Genomic DNA, 26,189 nt, shown 5'->3' with positions numbered 1-26,189 from the left:
AAAGCTATTTTTTCCCCAGAAAACTTGTTCAGATGTATCTATTGTGTGTGGTTTTTTTTCTTTAAGTTTATTCATTGTATGTGTTTCTGGGTATTTCACCTGTATTCATGTCTGGGCACCAAGTATGTTCTGTGCCCACAGAGGCCAGAAGAAAAAGGTGTCAGATCTCTTGGAGCTGGAGTTTGATGTGGTTTTTGTGAGCTGCCATGTGGATGGTAGGAATTGAACCTGGGTTCTCTGGAAGAACAGTCAGGGCTCTTAGCCACTAAACCCTTAAGCCATGGCTCCAGCTCTCAGCTGTACAGCTCCATTTATAATGGAAAGAACAAAATGTAATTTTCAGAGACTACACTGGTGTGTGTGTGTGTGTGTGTGTGTGTGTAGATACATAAATATTTTCCCTGACATTTCTTCTAGTTGTGAATAGATTGTTTCTCACAGTGAATATTGAAGACTTTTGTTTTCAGTTTCATACTTGAAATGCTTCTCTTTCCCCTGTAACCTGGGCTAGTGCCTGTCTAGTGAGAAATTCACCGTACTCACTTCTGAAGATAAAGTAAAGTTACCCTGGTTTCTTTGTTTGGTTGTTTTTGTTTTTAAAGCTAGGGGTATTCTGGCCCTGAATATTATTGATTCTGTACTTAACCAAGACGGTATCATTCTATGTGTGTATATTTCTGTGTTAATTACTTTCATTTAAAATTTTTAAACCTCCTTTAACAATGAACTGCATCAAGCACAGTTGTGTCAACCCTTGATTTATCAGGCATGTTGGTGTTTGAACCGGAACAGGTAAATGAGCCCTGCTGAGAAGTCATTAGTGGGTTCGAACAGTTGTGGCCATGGGGTCAGGGGTCAAATCATTATGTGCCCTTAAGAACATCTGTTGGAGTTGCTTCTGTTTTGAAAGCAAGGCTTAATTCTTATTTTCAAGTCAATGCTCAAAGCAGTGTGTCTTAATGCGAACTAGTAGGGCTGGCGGTCCGGTCCGGAGTTCATAGACTAGGGAAGCCGCCTGGTTAGCTTTGCTGCCCTCGCCTCACAGGGTCTGGCTCTATAGCCCTCTTGCATGGAATTCGGTTTGTAGCAAGCTGACCTCAAACTCCTACAAAGGTCATTTCTTTAAAAGTAAGTATTATGCAGACATAACAAACCCAGGATCTGTACAAACTGTGGTGTTTAGCTTGATAACATTGTCTCAAAATGCACACAGTTGAGCAGTCAGTAGTTAGTTCCGTACACCACCAGAACTCACTGCCTGCCTGAATCATTCTCTGGCCAATCCCAGCACCACTCACCAGGAGCTGCATTGCCCTGAGGAAAAGTCATTACTACTTCAAATGCCAGTGGTAGTGGCCAGCCAGCCATGTTGGTCTTACTGTGGAAAACAGCCTGATTCTGCTCTTCAGTGTGTTAACAGTTTTTGCTGAAAAAGGCCACAAAACTTGGGGAACTTGTGTCAGCATTCATTCAAATGAAATTTTAATGACTCAATAGTGATAAATGTCCACAAAAGTCTTTGCATTGAAAACCAATTCTCGAAAGTTTAAAAAGAATGCAGAAAGGAAAAAAATATTTTCTTTAATAATTTCCCTTTCCATTCTTTTTAATTATTTATTTATTCATTTTTTTTTTAATTTATTTAGTGTGTATGAGTGCTTTATCTGCATGTACTCCTGCATGCCAGAAGAGGGAATCAGATGGTTGAGCCACCCATCTGATTAGTAGTTGCTGGGAATTGCACTCAGGACTTCTGGAAGAGCAGCCAGTGCTCCTAATCGCTGAGCCTTCTTTTTAGCCTTCCATTCCTTTTTTTAAAAAATATTTTTGGTTTTACTTATTTACATGATGGAGGCACTTGTATGACACTCCAGGGGGCAGTCTTGTAGGGATGAGTAAATCAGTTCTCTCTGTCTCCCATGTAAGTTCCTGGGATCAGACTAGAGATGCCGCCAAGCTAGCTCCCTAGTCCATCCATTCAGAGGACTAGATACAGCCTCTGGATTTTTATTTGTCTCTTGACTATTAAAAATAAAATAGGATACACATTAGTTTTAACTTATCATCTGTTAAGTTCCCCAAAGACTCCATGAAAGAACCTTCATGAGATGACCTTCTTAGAACCCTTCATGAGATGAGCTTCTTAGGCAGAGCCCTGTCTTACTTGGATGCTGCACTGTGGGCTTTACTAGTTTTGTGCACCTGAATCAGGGTGGGCTTTGCTTTTCACACCTGAAGCGCATTAGTCTCTTTGCTAGGAAGCCAGAGGTGTCGTCTCGCTATTTTCTGTATCACCAGGAGATAGAGGATCTAATTACAATGAACTTTTGATTTTTTTCAATAGAGCAGAACTGAAATTTTCTTTACCAATGAGACAAAGAGAATGCACTTGGATTATTAAAAAATAATTTCCATTCCAGGAAAACAGTGGACCTCCTGAAAAATGCCAGGATGGGTTTTTTCTTGTTCCACCCCCCCCCCCTTTGGTTGTGGAGTTGGATTAGAAGCAACAAGGAGGATGATATCCATGAGAGTAGTGACCATGAAACCTTGAAACCTGGTTTTGCAATGGGAGAGCCAGACTGAAGTCTGACCCTCTAGGTGATATTGGCAAATGTGATATTAAAAATAGTTTGGATGGTTGGTGTGATGGGTCTTTCCCTCCTCCCCGTTCAAAAAATGGAGGGAGGGTATGTGGCTAAAGTGTGTGTGTGTGTGTGTGTGTGTGTGTGTGTGTGTGTACAGGTACATACATACATGCATACATGAATATATACCTAGTGAACAGGAGCTGCCATTTGCTGTATTCTTGGTAGTTTTCAACAGGATCCAGGTATTTTGTCACTACAAATCAGTTATCAATGAGGAGATGGAGGACAGATAGTTAAGTAAACATAGTGAAGACTAAGTGGTTATGGAGGAGGAGGGGGTGGAGTAGCCACATTCAGCCTAGATCACCAAGCCTGCATCATTCCCATCTGGCCCACATTCTGGACAAGTCTGAGAATCTCTGGGCACTTAGCAAGGTCACCATGTTGGGGCCTCTGGTGACAAATTTATGAGAACAAACTAGGCTTAGAATTGACCTCAGGTATTCAGGTTCCAGTTGAAACAAAGTCACCCTCAACCCCCAATTCAGAGAAGGGGGTGCACAGTTTTTTCTACAGAGACCTGGTGGCCCCAGGGCTTGTGTCTGCCCAGAGGACCTCCTGGTCCAAGGCTCATCATGGCGCCTTCTTGTTCAGCTGTGTATCTGTGTTTAGCTCGGTAGCTTTAACTTGGTCTTCATAATGCTTACTGTTGGTGGCATCTACCGAAAGCTTTGCCTGCCCTTTTTGCTTTTTTCCTCCTGTTTTGTTACTGATCTCTTTAAGTCAGCCATCTAGGCATGCGTATGCCACACCGCCCTCAGTGTATGCCACAGTGCCTGTGCTGTTACTGTTTTCTTCTGCCCTTCTTCATACCCCCTTTGTTCATATTTCTGTGTCCTGTCCTGTGTAGTTGTAAGCATGCGTGATCAGCTTTGCCATAGGCATAGCTCTTGGGCATTTCAATGCAGTTTCTGCTGTAGCTCATGTGTGAGATCTAAAACAGTTGTAGATCCTTTAGAACTCAGCTCCGTAATAAACAAACTGTTGATCACATTACGTTGCAGCAGGGATCCATTTGCAGGCTGAGAACTGTGCTAGATCATGGTAAATGTCATAGTTTAGTGTCTCGCAAGGCAGTCTGTCTCCACCACTTGGCTCTCTTGTGTGTCACTCCTGTAAGTCCTGGGAGTGGTTAGCATACAGTACGGAGGTGGGGGTGGGAATCTGATGATTGATCAATTCTATCAAAATTCTTAGACATTGAGTATATACTCATCTAATACATTGCTATCTGATTTCCCTCTACCCCTGACTATCAGTTCTTTGTTGGGTTTGAGGCGTACTGTCCAGATAAGGTGGGCTGGCTTAGCAGTGTGTGTAGTCACTGTAACTGTGAGTTAGCAGTCCTCAGGCGAATCTGTTTATGGTCCCTAGATCTACAGGGCTGTGTGTAACCCATGTGTGACACACTGCCAGGGAGATGGGAGAGTGAATTGTGTTTGCAAGTCCAAAGAGTTGGAGAAGCAGAGACTACATTAAGACACACTAAAAAGGAAAAATCAGAACATAAAAGATCTATTTGCAGTCATCAGAGGAGTCATAAGACTGTCTTCTGGTGCTATGCACAGTGCACTATAACTGCTGGGTGCATTTGCATGTTGGCTCTTCTGTTTGTCACTTGCAAAGTTGTTTTGAAACAGGCTGTCACTATAGCCAAGGCTGACTTGGAACTCATTCTGCAGCCCTAACTGGCCCCAAACACATGGCAGCCCTCTTGCCTTCGCCTCCCAGTTGATGGGATTACAGGCATGAACCACCATGTTTATATCAAAGTTATATGGTTACTTCCTAAATGAAACACGATTTTGAGATAGTTGTGTGTTATTTAAAAACCGAAATAATAAGTCTTAGGGGATGCTGTCAGCTCCAGCATTGCATGTTTGTATGCAGATACATGCACACATACAGGAATGAGCACGCACACACCCTTTGCCTTGTTTGATGATGGTTATACCTGTCAAACGGAAGCCCAGTGTAAGCTGGGTCACAGAACATGCACATGAGTTTATAAATCCCAACTTCTCATTTTAAGCGCACAGTGTGGGAGGTAAAGGTTTCCAGGGCTTACATCATCATGATCACCCTGTGCAGGTCTCAGCAGCCACTCATGTGCCTCTTCCAACGGGTAACATGGAATACTTGCCATCTCTCACGTTTATCTGAAAGAATGTTGACTAAATAAATACTTAGTGACATGTTCCAGAAGACTGCTGGTGGCATCACATTGTCCACCAGCAGTCCTTAGGCATTAAAAACTGCCTAGACAGCTTTTAATCAAATGAATTTCACAAAACCTTTGCAGTCCCCTGCAGGGTCAGCAGCACTGACCGCTTGCAGAGAGTCTGTATGTTACTCCTGCTTCTGGAATGTTCTCTAGCAAAACCACTTCCCTGCCCCTGGAAAGACAGCCCTGCAAACCTGGCTGGGCTTCTTTCCACTCCTGAGATGTGAACTCCCTTCCAGCACTTAGTCATGTTTCCTGTACTAGGAATGTTGTTTTCCAAGAGTGATCCTGTCTGAATGCAAGCATGGAGAGTTTCCTCTGTGAAGAATTCAACACCAACTTGACACTAATAATCCTGAGTGGTAGGTAATGAGAGGCTTCAGCCAGTGGGAAGGAGCTGCACAGACACACCTTTCAGTCAGAGGCCCAGCTGCCTCAGTACACAGCCCTGGGGCTCGGCACCCACCTTACACACTTTCCTGCCTCCCAGCCTGTGAGGCAGGCTCCTGTCACTTTCAGGTGGCCGTTGTTCTCTTCTGATGTATGATATAATTTATGACTACAATTTTAAAAGATGCAAAAATTATGAAATTGTCAGTTTACACATCATCATGATATAGAACAGCAGATTGGTCCTTTGGTGTCTTATATGTATAGACATAATTATAGGCAAGATACGATGTTTCACTTGCAAAAGGAAATGTGGCAGAAGTCACTTATTTCATTTTCTCATTTCAATTTCTCATTTCTCACAGGGTTTCTCTGTGTAGCCCTGGCTGTCCTGGAACTCACTCTGTAGACCAGGCTGGCCTTGAACTCAGAAATCTGCCTGCCTCTGCCTCCCAAATGCTGGGATTAAAGGCGTGCACCACCACTGCCCTGCTCGCTCTTCCCTCCTTCCTTCCTTTCTTTCTTTCTTCCTTCCTTTCTTTCTTTCTTTCTTTCTTTCTTTCTTTCTTTCTTTCTTTCTTTCTTTCTTCAAGATAATGTATTGTACCATGAAACTAGTCTTTCATTGTTGCTGAAATTCCTAGAAGGAATTTGAGTATCCCCTCTTTTCTGGTGTTAGTTAAAAGTTAACAGTAAATGTCCCTTCTTCATTGCTGTAATGACCGCATGGCCACAGTCTGCTCAGTCTAGGAACTTTGCTTCATTCCTTGCCCAGACCCAGCTCTTCAGCCTGGTCCTGTGCTGCTGAAGAAGCCCATTGGCTTGCTGGCCACTGCTGGGACCGTCAGTCAGGCCAGAGCCGGGCCACACAGGCACAGGGCTGCAGTACAGGTTCTGCTGGTCACTTGCCGGGCTCCTGTTCTTAGCTTTCGGTGCTTGCCTGTTTTCATACTTTTCACATCTCTCTCTTGGCTGGGTTAAGATGGTTTTATGTATGATTATGTGTGTTTCTGTGGAGGAACCCTTATACTTAAATGAGCCTGTAAGAAGCCCATAGAACAGCAAGTGCCCACAGCGCTGATAATGAGAAGTGACAAGGCGGCCCTGCTGGCTTTATTTATGACCTTCTGCCTTTGTTAGCTCTTGTGAGAAATTCCTTTCTAACCATAACAGTATTGTCAGAGTTTGGCACTGTACAGAGAAATCCTGCTGAGCCCCGAGGCCCACAAACTGGCAGCCTTTCAGCTCATAACCAGTTGCCATGCTGCCCGCGGACTCGGGGTCCCCTTTGCTCCCCTTTTCTTCAGTTCTTACGTAGTTCATGCTTGGTTTTTAAGAAGATTTCCTTTTTCCTCAGAGGCATACAGAGTACTGCTTAGCACTGTGGAAGGACTCTGAAGAGGGCATGTCTTAGGAGGTCAGGGAGGGGAGAGTCTGGTCTGTGATGGATGAGAGAAAGTCACATAGCACCCGACTGCTCCTGGAGCTGCAAAGAGTGGTGGACAAGCTGTCCTTGGGTAAGCAGCGTACTGGTTATTAGATTAACTCCATCCCAGTCCCTTAAGATGGTTTAACTCGGCTTGTTTTGGTCTTCCACTTCCAAATAAGCCTGGAATTTTTTTTAAAAAGAGTTCACAAAGAATTGCCTTTTTAGTTGTGATTATCTTTGGTTGTAAACAAGAATGGGTAACATTAACCACAGAGCTCTTCAGATGAGAGAGACGACAAGCTGTTCCTCATGGCTTTGCTCAGGGTACAGGAAAGCTAAGCTGAGCTTTCCACTCTCTGGTCAGTCCTTGACATTGAACTTCCCAATGACAGAGCAGGCAGTGGGTTCTGTGTGAAGTAGTCAGAAGCCAATGTGTGTCTTCACATCCAAGGCCAGCTTTTGTGAGGAGCATGTGCCATGCGACCTCACCTTTAGCCTACTTCCACAAGAGCACTGTCAGCCTGGACCTCTTAAGCATTCATAAAGGGATGTGTGCACATACAAACGTCTCTGTGGATGTGGGTTTGCATTTTCATATATTTTGTGCTGTTCTTTCTGTTACTCTATTCTTTTAAGTTTATTTTCTATTGTTACTTGGTTTTTTTTCTCCAATGTAATTACATTGTGTTTAACATAAGATATTCTAACAATCCATGTTTTAAGGAACTCACCAAGTCAGGATCCGAGTGATGTCTAGTCCACCATTGTACTGTCCTGTTTTGCTATTTTTGTTTTTAATTTATCTCCAAGCTGTAATTTGAAGTAATCAGAATGATGGTGAGTATTTATTAAATGGACCTCCACTAACACGTAGCTCTCTTGATGCCTCTGAGACAAGCCAGTTTTGTAGATAGATGAGGAAGCTTAAATGCTACCCACTAGGGAGTGTCACAGCCGAAGTTTTAACCCAGGCTTACCTCTTCCAAGTGTCATGTCTCTGCTGGACTGTGTAGGCATTAAAAGATGTGCCAGAGAACCCTGGCTGCCACGTTTCCACGCTCTGCCACATGCATACAAGCTGTCTGGTAAATGTTTTTCAGCAACAAAAGGGAGCCATGCTGATCCTCTCACAGCAGAGATGTTAGCGTTTGTGCCTAATCTTCATATTGGTGCGAGTGCTTCGACCTGTCTTCACCTGTGCTCCATCGCACACTCAGTGGCATTTACGTTTGGTTTCTGTGTTACAGAAGGATAAATGAAACCCAGCACTTGTGTACTTGATAGCCTGTATTTATAGTTTAGCTAATCTTTACTAAGACAGAAGTATTATTTCTCCCCACTGTTTGGAAAGTGAAACTGAGGCTCGTTAGCTTAAGAAACCTTTCCAACAATAGCTGAGGAAATGTCAGAGCGCTGCTATAAGTTCTCTCTGCCCTTGCTGCAGAATCCTACTTGGAGAACTCCCTGCCACGCTCTCATCATGGAGGAGTATCCACATTACAGAGGACATGGGATGAGCCCTTCTCCTGATGCCAGATACCACAGTGTGTGCTGTGCTGTCTGTAGCCTTGTATTGTAACCCTTCCGGTATCACTGGGAGGCCATCATACTGTAGGGATGAGGTCATCATACATGGTGGCCCAAGAGCCTGCCTGCTCTCATCCTGTGCTTGTATGTGCATGAGAGGAGACAGTTATGAACACAGCCATCTCTCTATCCTTCCAGAGCCTGAGTTTTTGGTTTTTTATGACCACTTCCAGGTACCAGAAAAGGTGACTAGTGTTCAAAAGAAAAATGAACATCTCCCAGACACTTTGCAGAAGCTGACTTTGATAGTGAGGCAAGAGAAGGGGATTGTGGGAAGACATCTTTGCTCCTGCCATGCATTCATACTGGTGCCTGGAATAAAATCCAGTTTACCTTGAGAACATATGATTCTCCAGGCTACAGAGATGCTGGGCAATGTCAGTGCCCATGCCTTCATCGTGTATGTTTTGCTGCCTCTTGCACAACCCTTGGAGAATCTCTGTTTTCTTCTCCAATGTGTGGGGCCATGCTCCAAGCAGCCACTGAGGTGGCTTAGAAGTGGTTGTGCAGGACCAAGAGGGGGTGCAGTGTGGAACAAGCTCACCCTGAGGCCTCTGTGACCGTATTATTTTGCTCATCATGACCACAGTTATGATTACTAGTACTGAAAGTTTGTATCTACAACCTTGTCTGGGTTTATGGTAATTTCCTCTCAAGCAGCTTTCTGAAGTAACATAAAGTGGGTATATGCTCTAAGAAAAAATTATTATGTAAAAGTGCACTTGAATGCTAACACTTCAGATGTTAAGTGACCAGCTGGCCTCATAGGAAAATAGAAAACAAGTCGTTTTGGAAATCTCTTATCTAAGTGAGCCTGTGAAGCATAACAAAAAATAAGAAAAATTTATGTTTTAGTTGGGGGTTTCAGAAGACTACTATATGCATTGAATCTCATTTTAAAAAGAAAAGGTCTTCATAAATTATTTCCATCTGTATATAACTAAGCTAATTCTATAAAACTAACTTTGTGTCCATTTAGTTGTTGTTGTTGCTGAGTGTATATGGTTTCAGGACTGCCCATTTTTGTAGGACATGTGTAACAATAGAAAATAGAAGCCATCAATTTGAGAGTTGGGGGAACATGGGAGGGTTGGAGGGAGAAAGGAGGAGAGAAATGATAGTTATATTTTAATTGAACTATTTTTAAAACAAGTAAAAATTAAATAAATGGAAGTAGTTTTTTTTAAAAATATAGTAAATAAGCAGGGACCACTTCACTTTTAGTTTTGCCGCTGCTAAGGATATTTGATGCCCACCTCTGTGCCAGTGAGTGACTGTTTCCTGTCACTTCTCCAGTGTGAAAGACAGAGGGCTGTCAATCCATATGGTGACATTTGTATTAGTATTTTCCTAGTTTAAGATTATTAAGTATATTCCTAGTTTAAGACTTCAGGGCTGCATGCTATTCCTGAATATGTTTGTATCTTTTATAATGTTGGAGATTCAGGCTGTTTACACTGTGTGTGCTCATATGGAAGTGGTCCCCTCTGAATGCTAAATCTGGGAAGGGACTGTTGAGTTACATAATTGATGTGCTTTTAGCATTAGCAAGTGCTGACAAATGATTGCTGGAAGTGGTTCTACTAAGTTATCTTCCTACCCTGTGTATGCAGCACAGTAAAGGAGGTCTCCCTCCCTCTGTTGTTTATAGCCATGACATCTGCATTTGCTGCAGGGGTGTCACTTAGTGTTGATAAGTGTCACCCTAATTACCTTATAAAGGAAGTCACATTACACCTCACACTTCAGGTATGTGAGAGAGATTGTCCTGACTGCTTGAAAAGGAATGGAGAAAGGACAGCTCTTCGGCACACTCTAAAGGAACAGGGCTGGGGAGATGGCTCTGCTGGGAACGGGCTTGCTGCACAGCAGTGAGGACGTGAGGACAAATCTCCAACACATGTAAAAGCCAATTACAGTGCCTGGAATCTCAGGACTGGAGGACCAGACACAGGAGGATCCCTGGAGCCTGCTAGCCAGCCCATCGACTGAATCAGTGTGCTCTCAGAACCAAGAAGTCTCCACACTGAAGTCAACCTCTGGCCTCCGTGTGTACACACACGCACACACACACCCCGTAAGTGACAGCACTGTGGTAAATAATTGCTGCACGGACAAACATGAAAACAAAGAGACGAAGCTTGAAAGGGAAAAGACCCTCATGCAGCTGCAGACACATCCCTCCAAGGGCTGAGTTCTTTGTGGTGTCAGCAGCAGCCACAGCTGCCTGGTGTTCCTAGGAGCTGGAGCTTCACCTCCTCCCTGTGTGTGGATGGTCTCTACTGACTCTCGCCAGGAGGAAGCCAGGACAGAGCAATGGCCACTTAACCCTGGAGAGGTTTGGCCCACACCACTTGCTCAGTTGTCATTGTTCTTGCTGAGATACAATGTGAGGGATGTTTGTCCTTTCTGTGTATTCTTGCCCCAAATCAGAAACTTTGGGCTCATGATGAGGAAACATCAAACAGTAGCAAATTTAAGAACATCCTACAAAATACCCAGCAAGATGTGGAAGTCTCAAACAGACTCGGAAATTGTCCAGTACTATGGTACATTGCAAAAGGCTTCCTTGGAATCGAGAAAAGACTGGAATGAAGGAGCCAAGCCTGCAGCTCTGTTGAGGGCTGACCACCCTTACACCACTTGAGAGCACTGGCTTGTGAGAGGCCTGGTCAGGGTGTGCAGGAAGCCCCTAGCACTGGCCTGGCGGGCATGCATAGGCCAAATTACTTGCAAAACAAACAAACTTTTAAAATCCAGGGAAGGCTATAAAGCAAACCGTATGGCCCAAGTTAATACAAAAATACCTAGACAACCAAGTTTCAGTGTTTGTCTGCTAACAAACTTGTCTTTATTCCACACGGACTCACTACAGTTTGTGACTTGTGTGTTTTTCAGTCATTGCTTTCTTAAGTTGCTAATTTATTTGCAGTTTCTATGGATCTTGCTGTTTTAAAGAATTTCCCTGTTACACTGTTGAAGAAATACATGTCTCCCGAGGGCTCGTGCCTTTTTGTTTTTAAGTGTTATTTTCAGAGTTTCTGCATGCTTAGCATTGAACTTCTAAAATAAACAGTGACGTTTTGCACCAGGAGACATGCAAAAGGTGGTATTGATGGCTTTTCTGTCCTAAAGATTTATAGTATGTTTTCAGTGATAAAAACAGGAATCAGGAGACAGAGTCTAAATCATATATATTTACAGACCTTGTTAGTTTGTCAATTTCCTCTCAGAATACATGGGTCATTAATATTTATAGGTCCATACCTGGTGGTGGTATTTACAAAACACCAAACCATAGTCCAGAGCCATCCTCTGCTCATTGGTTATAACCAGGTGACCCCAGAGTCGCCCATGGTTTTAGAGTAGAATATAAAATGTTAAAGGTATGTGTTGTTCATAGCCAGCTTTAGGACACAGCCTAATGTTTTGAAACTTCAGACTCATTTTGTATGTTGATTCTTAGAACTGTGTACACTCAGGAACTTACCATAGTCCGGAGACCACACACCTATTTAACTTAGCACCATGTACATTCGTGAAATCACCACAGTCCAGAGAGCATATAGCTATGTAACCTAGAGCTGTGTACACTCGTGAAATCACTGCAGTCCAGGAGAACACTGTTTAACTAAGTTCTAACCACTTGAGCCTCTCTCTCTCTTACTGTTTTCCATATTTGCTTAATTTTACATTAAAACATGTTTGTTTGGAGAAAACGAAGATTTGTTCTCCAATGATAACTGAAATTTTAATCTTTAGTTTTTAAAATTTCACACTTGAAACCTCATTTCATCCTCCACCACTCAGCAATTAAAAACACTGGCTGTTCTTCCAGAGGTCCTGAGTTCAATTCCCAGCACCCACATGGTGGTTCACAACCATCTGTAATGGGATCTGATGTCCTCTTCTGGTGTACATAAAGACAGCTACAGTGTACTCATATACATAAAATAAATAAGTCTTTAAAAACCCCACTTGCAGGACTTGTCTTGACTCCCTAGTCCCAACATCCTAAGTCTCTATCTCTTGACATAGTGGTGGCTCTGTGAGTCCTTCTCCAGCTGCCTCCTCCCTCGGGTGCCTCAGCCTCACCCCTCAGTGCACACACATCATAGGCTGCACCATCTACAATCGTGTACTCCAGAGATCTCTGCTTTCTGCTCCTGACTTTCCTTGCCCCTTGGTGCCCATCTTTCTACTCCTGCAAGAGGCCCATCTTCCCTCTAGAACTTGCCTGCCTCTCACAGTGGTCCCCAAGAAGTAAAGTATCCCTTGGAGAAAACAGGCCATTGTGTTTGCTACAGTACATACTGCCTTACTCCTGCACAATCTTACTCCCTCCACACTCCACCTTACCCCACACCACCTTACCCCCACACCACCTTGCCCCCACAACCTTACCCCCCACAACCTTACCCCCCACCACCTTACCCCCACACCACCTTACCCCCACAACCTTAACCCCCACACTCCACCTTACCCCACACCACCTTACCCCCCACACCACCTTGCCTCCACAACCTTACCCCCCACCACCTTACCCCCACACCACCTTACCCCCACAACCTTACCCCCACACCACCTTACCCCCCACAACCTTACCCCCCACCACCTTACCCCCACACCACCTTACCCCCACAACCTTAACCCCCACACTCCACCTTACCCCACACCACCTTACCCCCCACACCACCTTGCCTCCACAACCTTACCCCCCACAACCTTACCCCCCACCACCTTACCCCCACACCACCTTACCCCCACAACCTTACCCCCACACCACCTTACCCCCCACAACCTTACCCCCCACCACCTTACCCCCACACCACCTTACCCCCACAACCTTACCCCCACACCACCTTACCCCCCACAACCTTACCCCCCACCACCTTACCCCCACACCACCTTACCCCCACAACCTTACCCCCACACCACCTTACCCCCCACAACCTTACCCCCACACCACCTTACCCCCCACAACCTTACCCCCACACCACCTTACCCCCCACAACCTTACCCCCACACCACCTTACCCCCCACAACCTTACCCCCACACCACCTTACTCCCCACAACCTTACTCCCACACCACCTTACCCCCACACCACCTTACCTCCCACAACCTTACCCCCACACCACCTTACCCTCCACAACCTTACCCCCCACACCACCTTATCTGCTCAGCTTACCTCCCACAACCTTACCCCCTCTGCCATAGAACTTGATGCCTTTTCACCATAAGTTATCTGTCTCTCCATTGGAGGTTGGTGACCGGAAGTCCAAGTGTTAAATGCACACAGGACCTGCCCACTGACATCCGAAAAGATCCCTGTGCACACTGCCTTCAGCCTCCCTCTTACTGCACCAGCGGCAGCCTTCGGTGTGGCGCCTGCACGCGGTCTCACCATTGGCGTTCTATTATACAGCCTTGTTTCCTATCCTATACTTTGCACTGAAACACCACTTTTCTCGCAGTAGTTAAAGGACAGCAGTCAGTCACTCATGCACACAAGCTGTAGTTTTTCAGTGCTGGTGTAGGCCTTGACTGAAGGATGGGAAGAGTTGTGCCCGCTGTGTTGGGGTGACTATTTGGAGGGTAGAACAAGGAGCTTATTGGACAACATACTGTGGTTTGTTGTGAGCAAAAGAGTGAGCAAAGAACTGCAATGTCCCAGGTGCCAAACCATGGCGGCAGGGTTGAGTCATTGCTAACACTTAAAATTATTTACGAGGCTATTCCCAGGCACTTTAACAAAGGCTAAGGTTACTTCCAGATGCAGGTTAATTCCAGAGTTCATACGACCAAAGTTATAAACTCTTTTACCGAGTTGACTTTTAATTCAAGACTGTGTGCTGTGGTAAAGAGGCCTGTGTGTTGCCAGCACATCTGGAGATGGTTATTACTCACGGAAGAGCAGAAACTCGCCCAGGAGGAGTTCAAAACTCGGAGTAAAAGGCACGTGCAGTGAGAAACACCTGCTTTTCACATGACATGTTTCATGCCTATGTCACCCGCCCCTCAGAATCTGCAATGGCGATATGTTTCATGTTAAGAATGTTTACCTGGAACCAGGGAGATGGATTACTTAGTGAAATGCTTGCTGGGTAAACATAACCTGAATTCAGGGCCCATATTCCCAAATAAAAAGCAAGGCACTGTGGAGACAGGAGGATTTGTGGGGCTTGCTGAGTAGATAACGGGTGAGCTTCAGAGTGAGTGCGTGAGAGACGCTGTCTCAGTAAATAAACAGGAACGGAGGAAGACACCTGAGACCACCGTAGGCCTCTGCGTATGAACGCCTCTGCATGTGATTGCATCTGCAAATAACTGCACACAAACACGCATCACACACATCTCTCCCTTCCCCCACTCCCCCTACGCCATCCTCCCCCCCACACACACACACACACATACAGACATACAGAATTTTCACTTCAAAACCTTTAAGACTAGCTGTTATTTATGTGCTGATTCTTAAATTTTATTTGTTCTTTTACAGTTTTATACATTATATACTTTGATCATAATCTCCCCCGTTAACTTACCTTATCCCCCTCCCACCAAACCCCCTTTCTGCCCAAAGCAAGATGCCCCTCCTACTTTTTTGTGTTTCTCTTTTTGAGGGAATTCTGCTTGTATAAAGTGTCAGCCTAGCTCATTATCCCAGACATGTCCCCTTAAAACAAGAATTGCCCACAATGCAATCATTGCTTGAGTAGAGCTGCAAATGAGTCGGGGGCAAGTTGTTCCCAGAAGGGCTCTTGGCTATCTGCATGGCGTGGAGTCTGACCCACATTTTTCCTTGTAGTTCCCTTGGCTTTGGGGTTTGTTCTTGTCATCCATGCCGAGTATTCTCCGGCCAACCTCATGCATCACTTGGCTGTGCGCTGTATATATTGTCCCATAGGGTGAAGAGGTAAAGTTTTGAATGTGAAAGCTGAAAGGAGGGTGTTTTTCAGACCTCTGATCAGGATTTGGCAGGATTTGCTCTGTGGACTGTCTTCCTGACTTTTATGTCTCACATTGAGACCGAGACAGCTGCCACCTAGGTGCATGAGCAGGGGGAGCCTGGGTCGGCTGCTTGTGCTGTGGGTTTGTGCTGAGAACCTGGGACGTCATGGGGATCTAAGTCACTAAGCACTTTCACTTTGTGCCAATGATTGGCTCAACTTAAATATCAAGTTTAAGGTACATTTGTCTCAAATGCTTGAAGTTACAGTACCAGAATAAGCAGGGAAGGTGTGAAGTTACTTTATGGTACTTTTCAAGTAGGCTAAGAAGCTAATGAGGCTAGTTCTTTGACCCCCTGAGGCGCTGCTTGGTAGTCAGGCTGAGAATTCATTCATAAAATGTACCAGCTGGGTCAGTAGTTTTCAGGAGAGCTTTTGTGGTAAACATTTAGAACTGTTTGCATGTGCTGGGCTACGTTGTGTAGCGTTGCCACTGCACTGTTTAGAAGTGCATTTTAATTTGTTGTTGAACACTGGATTCCATCCTGTCTTTGTCCCATGCTTACCATAAAAGTTGGTGTCCTTAAAGTTAGGGTCTAGTTGAAGGTATGTGTATATGTATATGCCTGGGTCTGCTTCTGTGTGTGCGCGAGTGTGTATTTCTTTGTGTATGTGGTGTGAGTTGTCTGAGTGTGTGTGTGTGGGGGGTGTATTTCTCTGTGTGTTTCTTTGTTTCTCTGTGTGTGTTTGTGTATGTGTGCTTCTCTGTTTCTATGTGTGTATGTGATGTGTGTGCATGTGTGTATCTCTCTGTGTTTCTTTGTTTCTGTGTGGGGCAGGGAGCAAGGTCTTCTGCTGCTGAAGATTACTGAGAGTTTGGAAGAGTTATAAACTGGCATTTTAACCGGTGCCTTAACCCCCTGGGAAGTCACAGTGAGAAATCATTAGCTGTGTCCTATTAAAACCCTGAAATGAGGCCTGTGCCTGTTGCATTGATTGAAATATCTTCTCTGTTCCTACCTCTGTTTATCCCGTGTCCTCATGTGGCACACTTAAGCAGATGCCCAAATGTGTGCCGTGTGGGGCAGCTCACCATCAGGGCTGATCTCCACCAGCAGCTAATTGTACTGAGAGCTGTGGCTTGCTGTATTTGGAAGTTCATTTGCTTTTTGAAAACCTACTTATTTAATTAAGCAAGGGAGTACAATATGCTAGCTTATTCCCAGTTCTCTAAATCAGTATCATGTCTCCAGTGTTGACTGAACTTATCCTGGGCTAACATGTGCTAAATTGAATACCATACCATTAAAGTCAAAGAAATTTTGATGTAGTGACTCATAAATAATTAACGTGAGTATTTTCAGGAAGGTTCATGCAATGTATAGGCTCGAGAAAGCTTGTACGTAGTGTTCGCGTGAAGCTCTTTTAAAGTGATTCCTGCACACCGGCTTCATAGAATTTGCCATTCGCTTTCCTTCTCTGACTCTTACTGCATCCACATAAGAAATCAGGCTTATTGTTGAGCTCTATTAATTCATAGACAAATCAGATAAGATTCCTGTTGCTCTCATCTCATTCCTATTGCATTTCATTCATTGCCCAGTCACTGAAGTTAGACTGAGATTTTCCTCAGGACAGTAAGGGGCGTGAGGTTGCAGTGGTAAAGTGTGCAGAGACCTTGCCTTGAAATGGTTTTAAAAATTAAAAAAACAAACAAACAAAGAGAACATACTGCAGGTTTTTGAGATGTTTTAGATGGGGACTTTTAAAACTAAATGTATCCTTGGTAGCGAGCTCATATCAGTTGTGTTGTGTTGAAAATATTCAGTATTTTGGGTGGCATTAAACAGAGAAAACCCATTGTGATAGCAGAGTCTCAGTACATCAAGTTATGAAGGTGAGCAGTAACTTTGGCCTCTGTCCACTGGGAAGGAGAAGGCCAGAAGGGATGCTGTGAGGCCAGAACTACAGCCCCCACAGAGCCTCGCTGCAGCCCCTGACCGGCCCGCCCTCCAGCAAGATGAATGGAAGCAGTGTAGCTTGAAGGTGCCTGGCTGTGAGAAGATGCAGGGCAGATTTGCCTGTGCAAGCCTCACAGATCTGAGGCTTACCAAAGAAGGGAGCTGGTGCCCTGCTGACTAACTGTCCTCTGGGGGAGTGTTACCAAAGCTGAATGCTTAAAGCACTGCTGAACTTCCTTTATTAGTATGCTTTAAGATAGCTCTACATACGGAGACCGCAGGATCTGCAGGGCGGGAGCGTTTCTGTATCATTTACATATAAAAGTTCCGAGAGAGTATAGCAGTAATATAAAAATTATATCTTTTTATTGCTCTTCTGTTGCACCAAGGTCTAGTCAGCACTGAAATTCTGATGACATGTGAACACGGAGGAAGCCACCATCTTTATATCTCCCTCTTGACGCTTCCTTGATCAGCCTGTTGAATAACAGAAATGTGTTTGATGCCTTTGCAGCGTGAACGGAGCTCTCCTAACACCCATACTTGACGCGTTTCTCAGCAATGATGTGGATTTTTAAGGGAGGATGGGGAAGAAATTTGTAGGTCATGCAGAGAATTACAGAAATTTATGAGTAACATTCCAGTTTTTATGAAGGAAGATTTGCATAAAATTGTTTAACTACAATTGAAAGCTGAATTTACATTGTATCTGTTTAACTCTGTCTGGTCTGTAGTAGAAAATGTCTATCTAGCAATTTGCCAAATTATCATTTCTGTGAAGGTGTGGGATAAGTGTTTCCTCCCAAGGAGTCTTATGTGGATGGAGTGTACCCCACTTGTTGGTGCTGGGAAAGCACCAGCTCTAAGGTTTGTGATACAGGGCTCCCCTGGGAACTCAGGTGGTCACAGGCTCAGTCACAGCACCCACACCTTCTAAGTCATCTTGTCCTAGAAGACTTTTCTTCTGTAGCTTTTGCATATTTAAGAGAAAACTTGCAAACATATGGGAAATGTTTTGTTGTTGTTGCTGGTTTGGTTTGGTTTCATTTTTTTCTTATCAAAGCTAGTTTAGTAACTTTTGGCCGATTAGCCAGTCATATCAAATTGTAAGGTTGAGCATGGTCTAATGGAGTGACTGAGATACCATCACTACCCCATTGGGGGTTTAAAAAAAAAAAAAAAAAGCCATTTTGGTGAGTGACCTTGCTAGCCCTCTAGGTTCTAGGACATCCTTTTGAGGGGAAAAAAAAACCCAACAAAACAAAACAACTGTTTTGCAAAACTCCCTTCACTTTGTGTGTTTTTGTTCAGCGCTGAGATTACTCATTCCCAACATAAACCTACGTCTCAGACAGTACTTTCAGGGGTTTGTGGTACTGTTGCTAGTAAGATGTGCAGAAACTAGCGCAGGTAGTGAGATCTTGTGGTTAACCAAAGACCTGTCTAGCACCAGTACCTAGGTCTTTGCATCAAGAGTCAGATGGTAAAGCTCCTCAGTCACGGGTCTGTCCCAGTTGCTCCGTCCTTACCTCAGCTGTCATAGTCAGTACTGAGGGCTGCTATGTCTTGCTATAAGGAAATACAGGGAGATCACCATTTGAATTCCATTTATTTCTAGTCTGTTAGCAAATACTGATTTGGGGGTGGGTTGTTGTTGGCTTTGTGTTTTGTTTCAAGCACTTAATCATGTGAACTTGTGGGCAGAGCCCACAGGTTACAGGTTGTTGGTTGCAGTCATTCTGCAAGTTCTTGAGTTGGTTACATGGATTAGGAAGAAGATACCTTGGAGGCAAACACTGAAAAGGTTAGCCCAAGATGCCTGGTCCTTTCCGCAGACCCACGCCCAGTCAGTTCTCAGGATGGGTACAGTGAGAAGTGAGCAGGAAGTCCAGGTATGGAGGAAATGTCAGCCTGCGGTTTGTTCATGGAACCATACTAATTGTGTGCATTGGCTCATTTCTGAGTCGTGTGTGGCACATTACTGGATTAATAACCTTCCTTTATTCCTACCTGGCTTTGTAAAAGCAAAATCTAATTTATAAGATCTAAGGGGGACCATCAGTGAGCCAGAGAGTAATCAAGTTTAAATAGAGAGGTCTACCCGCTGAGTGTGCGCACAATCACGTGTGCCGGGCTCCTGCAGCAAAAGTGTTTGTTTTATCTCTGAATTCCGAAAAATATGATTCAATTTACCTCATCTATTTGAGAGTTGATAATACATTTCCAGAGGTTAGATATTTTCAGTCATCATGTTATTTTTCATAAGCAGAAATTTGACTTTAAAGATCACTCCTTATTTTACTTAAACCAATGGTATTTTTGTCATGAGATGTTATATATAAATTTCCTGGTTTTATGGGCCTGATCAGCTATAGTTTATATTTTTATCTTTGATAACATTGTCCTAGAAAGGAAGCTCCTGCTACAGCTCGCTGTCCGGGGCCTAGGGTCTAGTCTTGGATTTGTCAGTTGCTTAGTTTCTGAACTGAATTTCTCCTGAGCCCCAAGCATCTTCCGGAATCTGTCTTGAAAGCTCTCACTTCAGAAGACGTTATAGTAAGCAAGGTTACGCTTGGGCAGAGCAGCACGTCCTGGTGTTTTATATGTCGGCTTAGGCTCCTCCTCTGCTTTTGCCTTCCAGACTTACTGAGCTGACCACCTAGGAGAGCTGTCATACCAGCAGGCCCATGTCCCGTTTCTGGGCATCTGGTAAAGGTGTTCTCCTTCCAGGCCTGTAAGCACAGCCACAAAATCCTTCTTCATTACAGTGTCTTCTCTCCCATCTCGCCTGCTTTCTCTCCAGTTGCCCGTGCTCTTTCCTGAGGAGCTTGACCTTAAGCAGTTGTTACTCCAAACTTCTCTTCTGTGGATTTTTCAAGCGGAGATTCTAGTAACTTCCTCTGAGGGTGTTGTTGTCAAATTAGATGGAATTAACAGTGCAGAATTGTTGCATAAGGGCATATCGTGTAACATTAGACCTCATTTCTGATCATATAATGTCAATAGGATTGTATTTTCATAATATATTAAAATTCAAATGCACTATTTTACTATATTGCTTAAAGATGGGAGAATTTTTCACCACAAAATTGAGTTATAATTTTGACCATTATTAGATTACAGCATCCCAGCTTGAATTTCCTTATGACAGTTTCCCAAGCCCATAGTTCCTCACTTTATTGAAGTCTTCTTATTCTGTTCCAGTGGTAACTTGCTAAGCAGGGTGCTGCCTGATTCAGCATTTAAGTAGGTGCACAGCTGGGTGTTGGTGGCAGAAAGGGGAGACTTCAAGTCACTTGTGAGTGCAAGGTGCAGCTTGCCTCTTGTTTAGTTGATACCAGGCCTTCTGTGTGAGTTTGCTGGAGAAGTGACCACTCCGAATCTTGGTTTTACCCATTCACACTGTCTCTGAAGGAGCGGCACTGTGGCTTTAAACCATGTTTCCTGTGCTTGCTGTCCACGTCCACGTGTATAAACACCTGCTTTCTCTTTCTTCCTCAGGACCTGTCTGGCTCAATTGATGACCTCCCCACGGGAACAGAAGCAACTCTGAGCTCAGCAGTCAGTGCGTCCGGGTCTACAAGCAGCCAGGGGGATCAGAGCAACCCAGCTCAGTCGCCTTTCTCCCCACATGCATCACCCCATCTCTCCAGCATCCCTGGAGGGCCATCACCTTCTCCTGTTGGCTCTCCTGTGGGAAGCAACCAATCGAGGTCTGGTCCGATCTCCCCCGCGAGTATTCCAGGTACTGCCATCCCTACTGGTCCCACCCCATGTGAAGATGAGCCTGGCTCAGCAGCAGCTCTCACTCTGCTAAAGCCAGGAGTGTGATTACATGTTAGGGACTTAACAGTCCCGTCCCCCGCCCCACCCTCCCAAAAAAATATGAGAGTCCCAGTTTCTAAAGAGTCAACGAATGAATAATAGATGCCCAGTTACTTTAGATGAGACAGCCCAGGACTGACCAGCTATTTCCAAATGTTACACTGGCCAGAAACAACCCCCTTCACTGTCTCCTGTCTTGTAGTCGCTCTATAGAGAGGATCCTCCATCAATACCTGTCCTGAAACTGAGGTTGCCGACAAGTGTCAATCATGTGTATAATATGGGGGTTATTTTCTGACACGTTTTAGAGTTGATACTCATCTGTGATCACAGTCACACACTGATTGTGCCCCACTACAGTCCAAAGTGCTGTGCTGATACGAGCTCAGACTTCGGTTTCTGATAGCTTGTGTTCTTGCTAACTCTTGTGTTCACTAGACATCTGTATCTCCAATGTGTGAGTGTGTGGGTGCGTGTGTGTGCGTGTGTGTGTGTGTGTGTGTGTGTGTGTTGCATCTGTGTCGGCTTTCTGGGATTCTTCATGCATCTGTCTGGTGTCCTATCAAGTGTTTAAACTCTCTAGCTCTCCTTCATCACGAACTGTAGGAATGTCTGACATGTGACATTTGCTGATGAGATACAGGCAGTTGCCAGAAAGCACATTCCGCTTACCTAGTAAGGTTAGAACTGAAGAGCTAGTAAAGTTCTTACTCATCTTCTCCCCCAAATCACAGGAGATAATTTTACATATTTTACATCTTATTCCTTTTATGTTTTTATAAAACTCATAGTGTGTAATATTTATAAATAATGTTAGCCACCCATGGAAGAGTGTGTACAAACAGGCAGTGTGTTCTGTATGCAGCATAACTAGGAAGTGATCCCCGTGGCCATCGCCTGCTCTCAGAACGGGCGTGCTGTGGTGAACGGTATCGGCCCGGCCTGTTTCTTCCCAGTGCCATTTCTGCCTGCTTCGGCTCTTCTCTCTGTTCGATCACTTTTTAAAAGAATTTATTTCTTATATTTTTAGCATTTATGTTACTAGTTTTATTTACTACACTTCTGTAGAAATGTATCATACTGTAATATTTCATCCAAGCTGAGATACTGTCAGTGAGCACGGTATACCAGCTCTCAAAACCAGGAAAGGCCCAGGCAAACCCAACAACGTGGTTTCCTCAGCCCCACTCGGTGTAATGCAGTCTATCTTGTGTTTTGTTAGTTTTTAATTAAAGGTTATGATGTTTTATGATTCTATGATAATGTATTAGGAAATGGAGCTGAAGTTTTCGAGTGTTTCAGCTAAGGCATTTTGATAGTATTTTCTTTCCAAAGTATTTGACTTCTCGGTGGTTACAGCAAACCTGCACTGACCTGTCCTTGAAACTGACAGATCTTAGCACTGGGGTGCTCCGGTCTCCAGATTCCCCAAGGCAAGTTTGGCGTTCAGATGGCTTTTGCTAATGTGCTGTAGATGGTTGCCAGGAAGCACTACCCCAGCGGAGAGGGGTGACATACAGAGTGCTGTGTTCCGCAGAGAACTTGTGGGTTCGTTCTGAAGTGGATCTGAGCCTTAATAACCTCACGCAGTTTTCTGAGGTGTGAGACATTGATTTTTTTTTTAAAACTCCTGGTGTAAGTGTTGATGATATATTTACCATTCCAAATAGGGATTTTTTTTTTGTGCTGTGTTTTTGAGACAAAGTCTTGCTCTGTATTGGAGACTGTCCTGGATCCTGAATGATTCTCCTGCCTCGGCCTTCGAAGTACAGAGATTACAATTGTATAGCACAATGCCCAGCTCTAAGTGGAGACTTGAAACTTCCATTTCCATTGATTGGTTTTGGATGGACTATAGAATAACATGGCCAGCAGACACGCTTGCTTTGGACACATGGCTGTAGGTGACTGGGCATACCCCACACTGTAGGCCATGCTCTCCTACATTAGCTATCAAGGAAATGCCCCGTAGAAATGCCCACAGTCTAATCTGATTGAGGTAAATCCTCCGTTTAGGTGCCTTAGATTTGTCAAGTGAACAACAAGATCAACCGTCACTATTTCCAATGGTGATTTCTTTGCGTTCAGGGGTGGGGCAAGATGACTAATAGAGCCTGCTTTAACAGATGAAGGGTCTTCTCTTCATCTCGAGTCCTAATTATTTATTTATTTTTCTTTTTTTAAAATTAAATTTATTTATTTGCTTTACAACCCAATATCAGACCTTCCTCTCCTCCCAGTACCCCCTCACAGAAGTCCTCTCCCCCATTTCAGTTCGAAGGGGAAGCTCCCCTCTGGGTGTCAACTCCCCCTATTCACCCCCTCTCACCCTCCCACCCACCATATATATATATATATATATGAATGAATTTTTATATACATATATGAAAATCCTGGGTCGACATCCAGTCTACTTGAGAGTTGGGGTTCAGAAAGTAAAGAGCAGCAGTGAGAACTAGACAAGACTGTCCTGAACACCAACCAACATTTCACTGTTTTCTCCAGACATCGCCATGTATCCTGACAGCATTCAGAGATCATTGGCACCTTGAGTTTCTGTTTGCTGTGCAGACAGGCTAGTAGCTCAACATCACGGTTATTTCTCCCATCTGCCAGGATAAAGACATTAGTCAACTGAGCAGTGTGGGCCCCACCCCCTGCCAGAGTTGCCACACACTGGAATGGGCTGCTCCTGGCACAAGCATCATGGTGGAGACAGTGCTCACAGCCTTGTAATCTGGCGGGGTGGTCCTTCTCACTTGGACAGAAGAGCCAGAAAACTCTGAACATCTTTGCCTAGTCTATGTGAGAGGGATCCAGTGTATAAACTTCAGTGACTCCTAGTCTTACCGCCCCCCACGCCCCAGATACGTCTGAGTATTTGTCATCACGGGGATTGAACCCAGGGCCTTACAAATACTAGGCAAGCGCTTTACCACAGAACTATGTACCCAAACCTTCAAACGTACTTTGGTTGTTTGTTTAGTTTGGATTTTCTTTGTTTGTCTTTTGGTTTTAGGGAAACAGGCCCAAGGCTTGGCACATTAGGCAAGGGCTCTGCCTCTGAGCCAAGACCTCACCTGAATATAGGGTTTTATGTCATGGTCATTACACTTTCATGACATGAGATTTATTTTAAAAGCATGACCTGTTACCTACCCAGTGTGACCTGTCACCTTCCCATTGTGGCGTCCATGTTTATAACCCCAGTGCCTGCTGAGGCAGAGGAATCACAGTATTGAGTCCACTTGGGCTGTCTGGTGAGACTTGCCGCTAAAAGGTATTCAATCCATACGTTTTTCCATTTACACTAAATTTGTATGTGAGTTGGAAATAATCAGAAGAGTTGACTTTTGCTATTTTTACTTTTAATTAAATGCTAATATAGCTCTTATCAGAGGCTAATTTAACCAGATTCACTCCCCACCCTTCATTTCTCACCTTGAGTTTTATTGGCTGCACACTGCAGGATGGCATGACACGCTCCCTGCACTTGATTCTGAATCTATACATCCGTGTGTCCTGTCTTGTGAAGGCTGCATCATTTCCCAGAGCATGACTCTCCAGCCGCTGCTTCAGGAGCATTGCGTGTGCAGCCTTTGGCTTGCTCTCTGCCGCTTGCCCTTGGCCCCAGTTGCAGCTTGTTGGATCTGACCTTGCCTGTGGACTGGCTCTTCAGCACTGCCTTCCCAGCAGTCCACTGAGAAGCACTCAACTGCTGTGCAGCCCACAGCTGGGCCAAGGCAGAGCCAACGGCTATGCTCCTTCTTCCTGGTGCTCTTTGCCCAGAGTTTGTTGCAAAAGAATAACCCTTTTTCTCCATCTCTGCCCTGATAGATGAAATTGCCAACTAGTGAGCCTCAAATGCAGGTCAGCACACAGGTAAAGTGTCCTAAACGGTGGTTCAAATGCTTGATGCTCTTGCACTGCCTGCCACTCCATCGTGTTGGGAGGCCAAGGCCTAACCCCATGAACTCAGAGTCCTGACACCCCGGCATACCTGTCCCTCCTGGTGTCTTTACTTCATGTGCTCTTGAAAAGTGGGTGGAGGTTTCCTGTCAGGAACGTGGATTGCCTCCTTACCCAGCACTGACCAGACCCCAGCATGGAAGGTGCCTGTTGTGAGGTGGCAGAGGTTGGAACAGAATCCAGGAGTGCAGGCTGCCCTGTGTGGCCATCTTCTCCTGGTGCTGTTACTGGGTCTGCTTTCTATTTACCTTCTCCTCATTTCTCACCTTCCATTAAAGACCAGAGCAAAGAACGTCCATCCTCCTTGTGGGTGGGGCATGTGTGTTTCATTCCGGTCAGGTTGTAGTTGATGTGGAAGTGTTTGCTGTCAATGTCTTCTAATTTGGTCACATTTTAGTGTGACAGTTTCTTAAGTTACGGCCCCAAAGCTCCTTGCAGGGGGTTTAAGGAGAATGCTTTTTATATTTACACATATGTGCCAGATGGGATCACCTGGCTTTGCCCAAGCTGTGTCTGCACCAGTCTGTGCACTGTGGACCCCTGAAAGTCCTGTGTGTTGGCTTCACTGGCCTTGCCTCCCAAGCCTTGCCTCACAGATTACTAACAAAGCACAACTTCCATGTAACACCGAGGGTTCTGTCAGCTATTTCCTGCTCGTGTTGTATAGCCAAGGTTGAATACCGAGAGCTTGGCTGTGTGGGGCAGGTGGTGGGCAGGTGCTGTTCCTGGCCTGATGGATTCTCTTCCTTTGATTGCACATGCAGCTTCTTTGGTTTTGTTAATGAACGTATAAGGGCATGAACTTCAGGGTCCTGCTCATGGCCAGTTTGATTCTTTGCCTTTGGCCTGCTGTGGTGGAACTAAGTCACTCTCATCTGACTGTAGATGGCCATTGATAGGTTAGGACAAATAATACATGTAATATTCACGTGAGTGCCTCACCGAAGAGACATGGCTTTCTGGCCATTCCTGTGTGGCATTGGTTTTTATTATAGGAAGATTAATCCAGGGTAGATCTTCCTACCTATAAGAGCAAAACAGAATTATATTAAATACAAAGGCGAAATTCCTCCACTCCTGTTTTTGTTTTCTTTGTGTTGTTTGTTTTTAGGTTGTGTAAGCATTGCTGTGTGCTTTGCTGATAGAGATGGCTTGCTAACCCATCTTCCCCTTAACCCACTGCTGACCAGATGAGAATGAG

At 44.6% G+C, this 26,189-nt stretch overlaps 1 protein-coding gene and 1 long non-coding RNA gene across 7 annotated transcripts in view; one reads left to right on the top strand and one right to left on the bottom strand.

Moving 5' to 3' along the window:
• Positions 1–26,189, top strand: part of Arid1b (AT-rich interaction domain 1B) — a 348,947-nt gene that overhangs the window by 227,171 nt on the left and 95,587 nt on the right. For all 6 annotated transcript variants that reach the window (XM_076926714.1, XM_076926712.1, XM_076926709.1 and 3 more), the window contains one exon: positions 20,696–20,939. In XM_076926714.1, coding sequence (XP_076782829.1) covers positions 20,696–20,939 — 244 coding nt within the window. The remainder of the gene's footprint in view (positions 1–20,695; positions 20,940–26,189) is intronic.
• On the bottom strand, positions 17,533–24,704 carry LOC143440089 (uncharacterized). Its single transcript, XR_013107980.1, has 2 exons — positions 24,461–24,704; positions 17,533–17,671 (listed from the first exon to the last, which is right to left on the bottom strand). It is a non-coding gene; the product is annotated as an uncharacterized LOC143440089 (long non-coding RNA).

The sequence above is a fragment of the Arvicanthis niloticus genome, chromosome 28 (genome assembly GCF_011762505.2).
Source record: "Arvicanthis niloticus isolate mArvNil1 chromosome 28, mArvNil1.pat.X, whole genome shotgun sequence".
Classification (NCBI taxonomy): domain Eukaryota; kingdom Metazoa; phylum Chordata; class Mammalia; order Rodentia; family Muridae; genus Arvicanthis; species Arvicanthis niloticus.
Note: the sequence above shows the minus strand (reverse complement) of the source record. Positions and strands in the feature narration are given on the sequence as shown.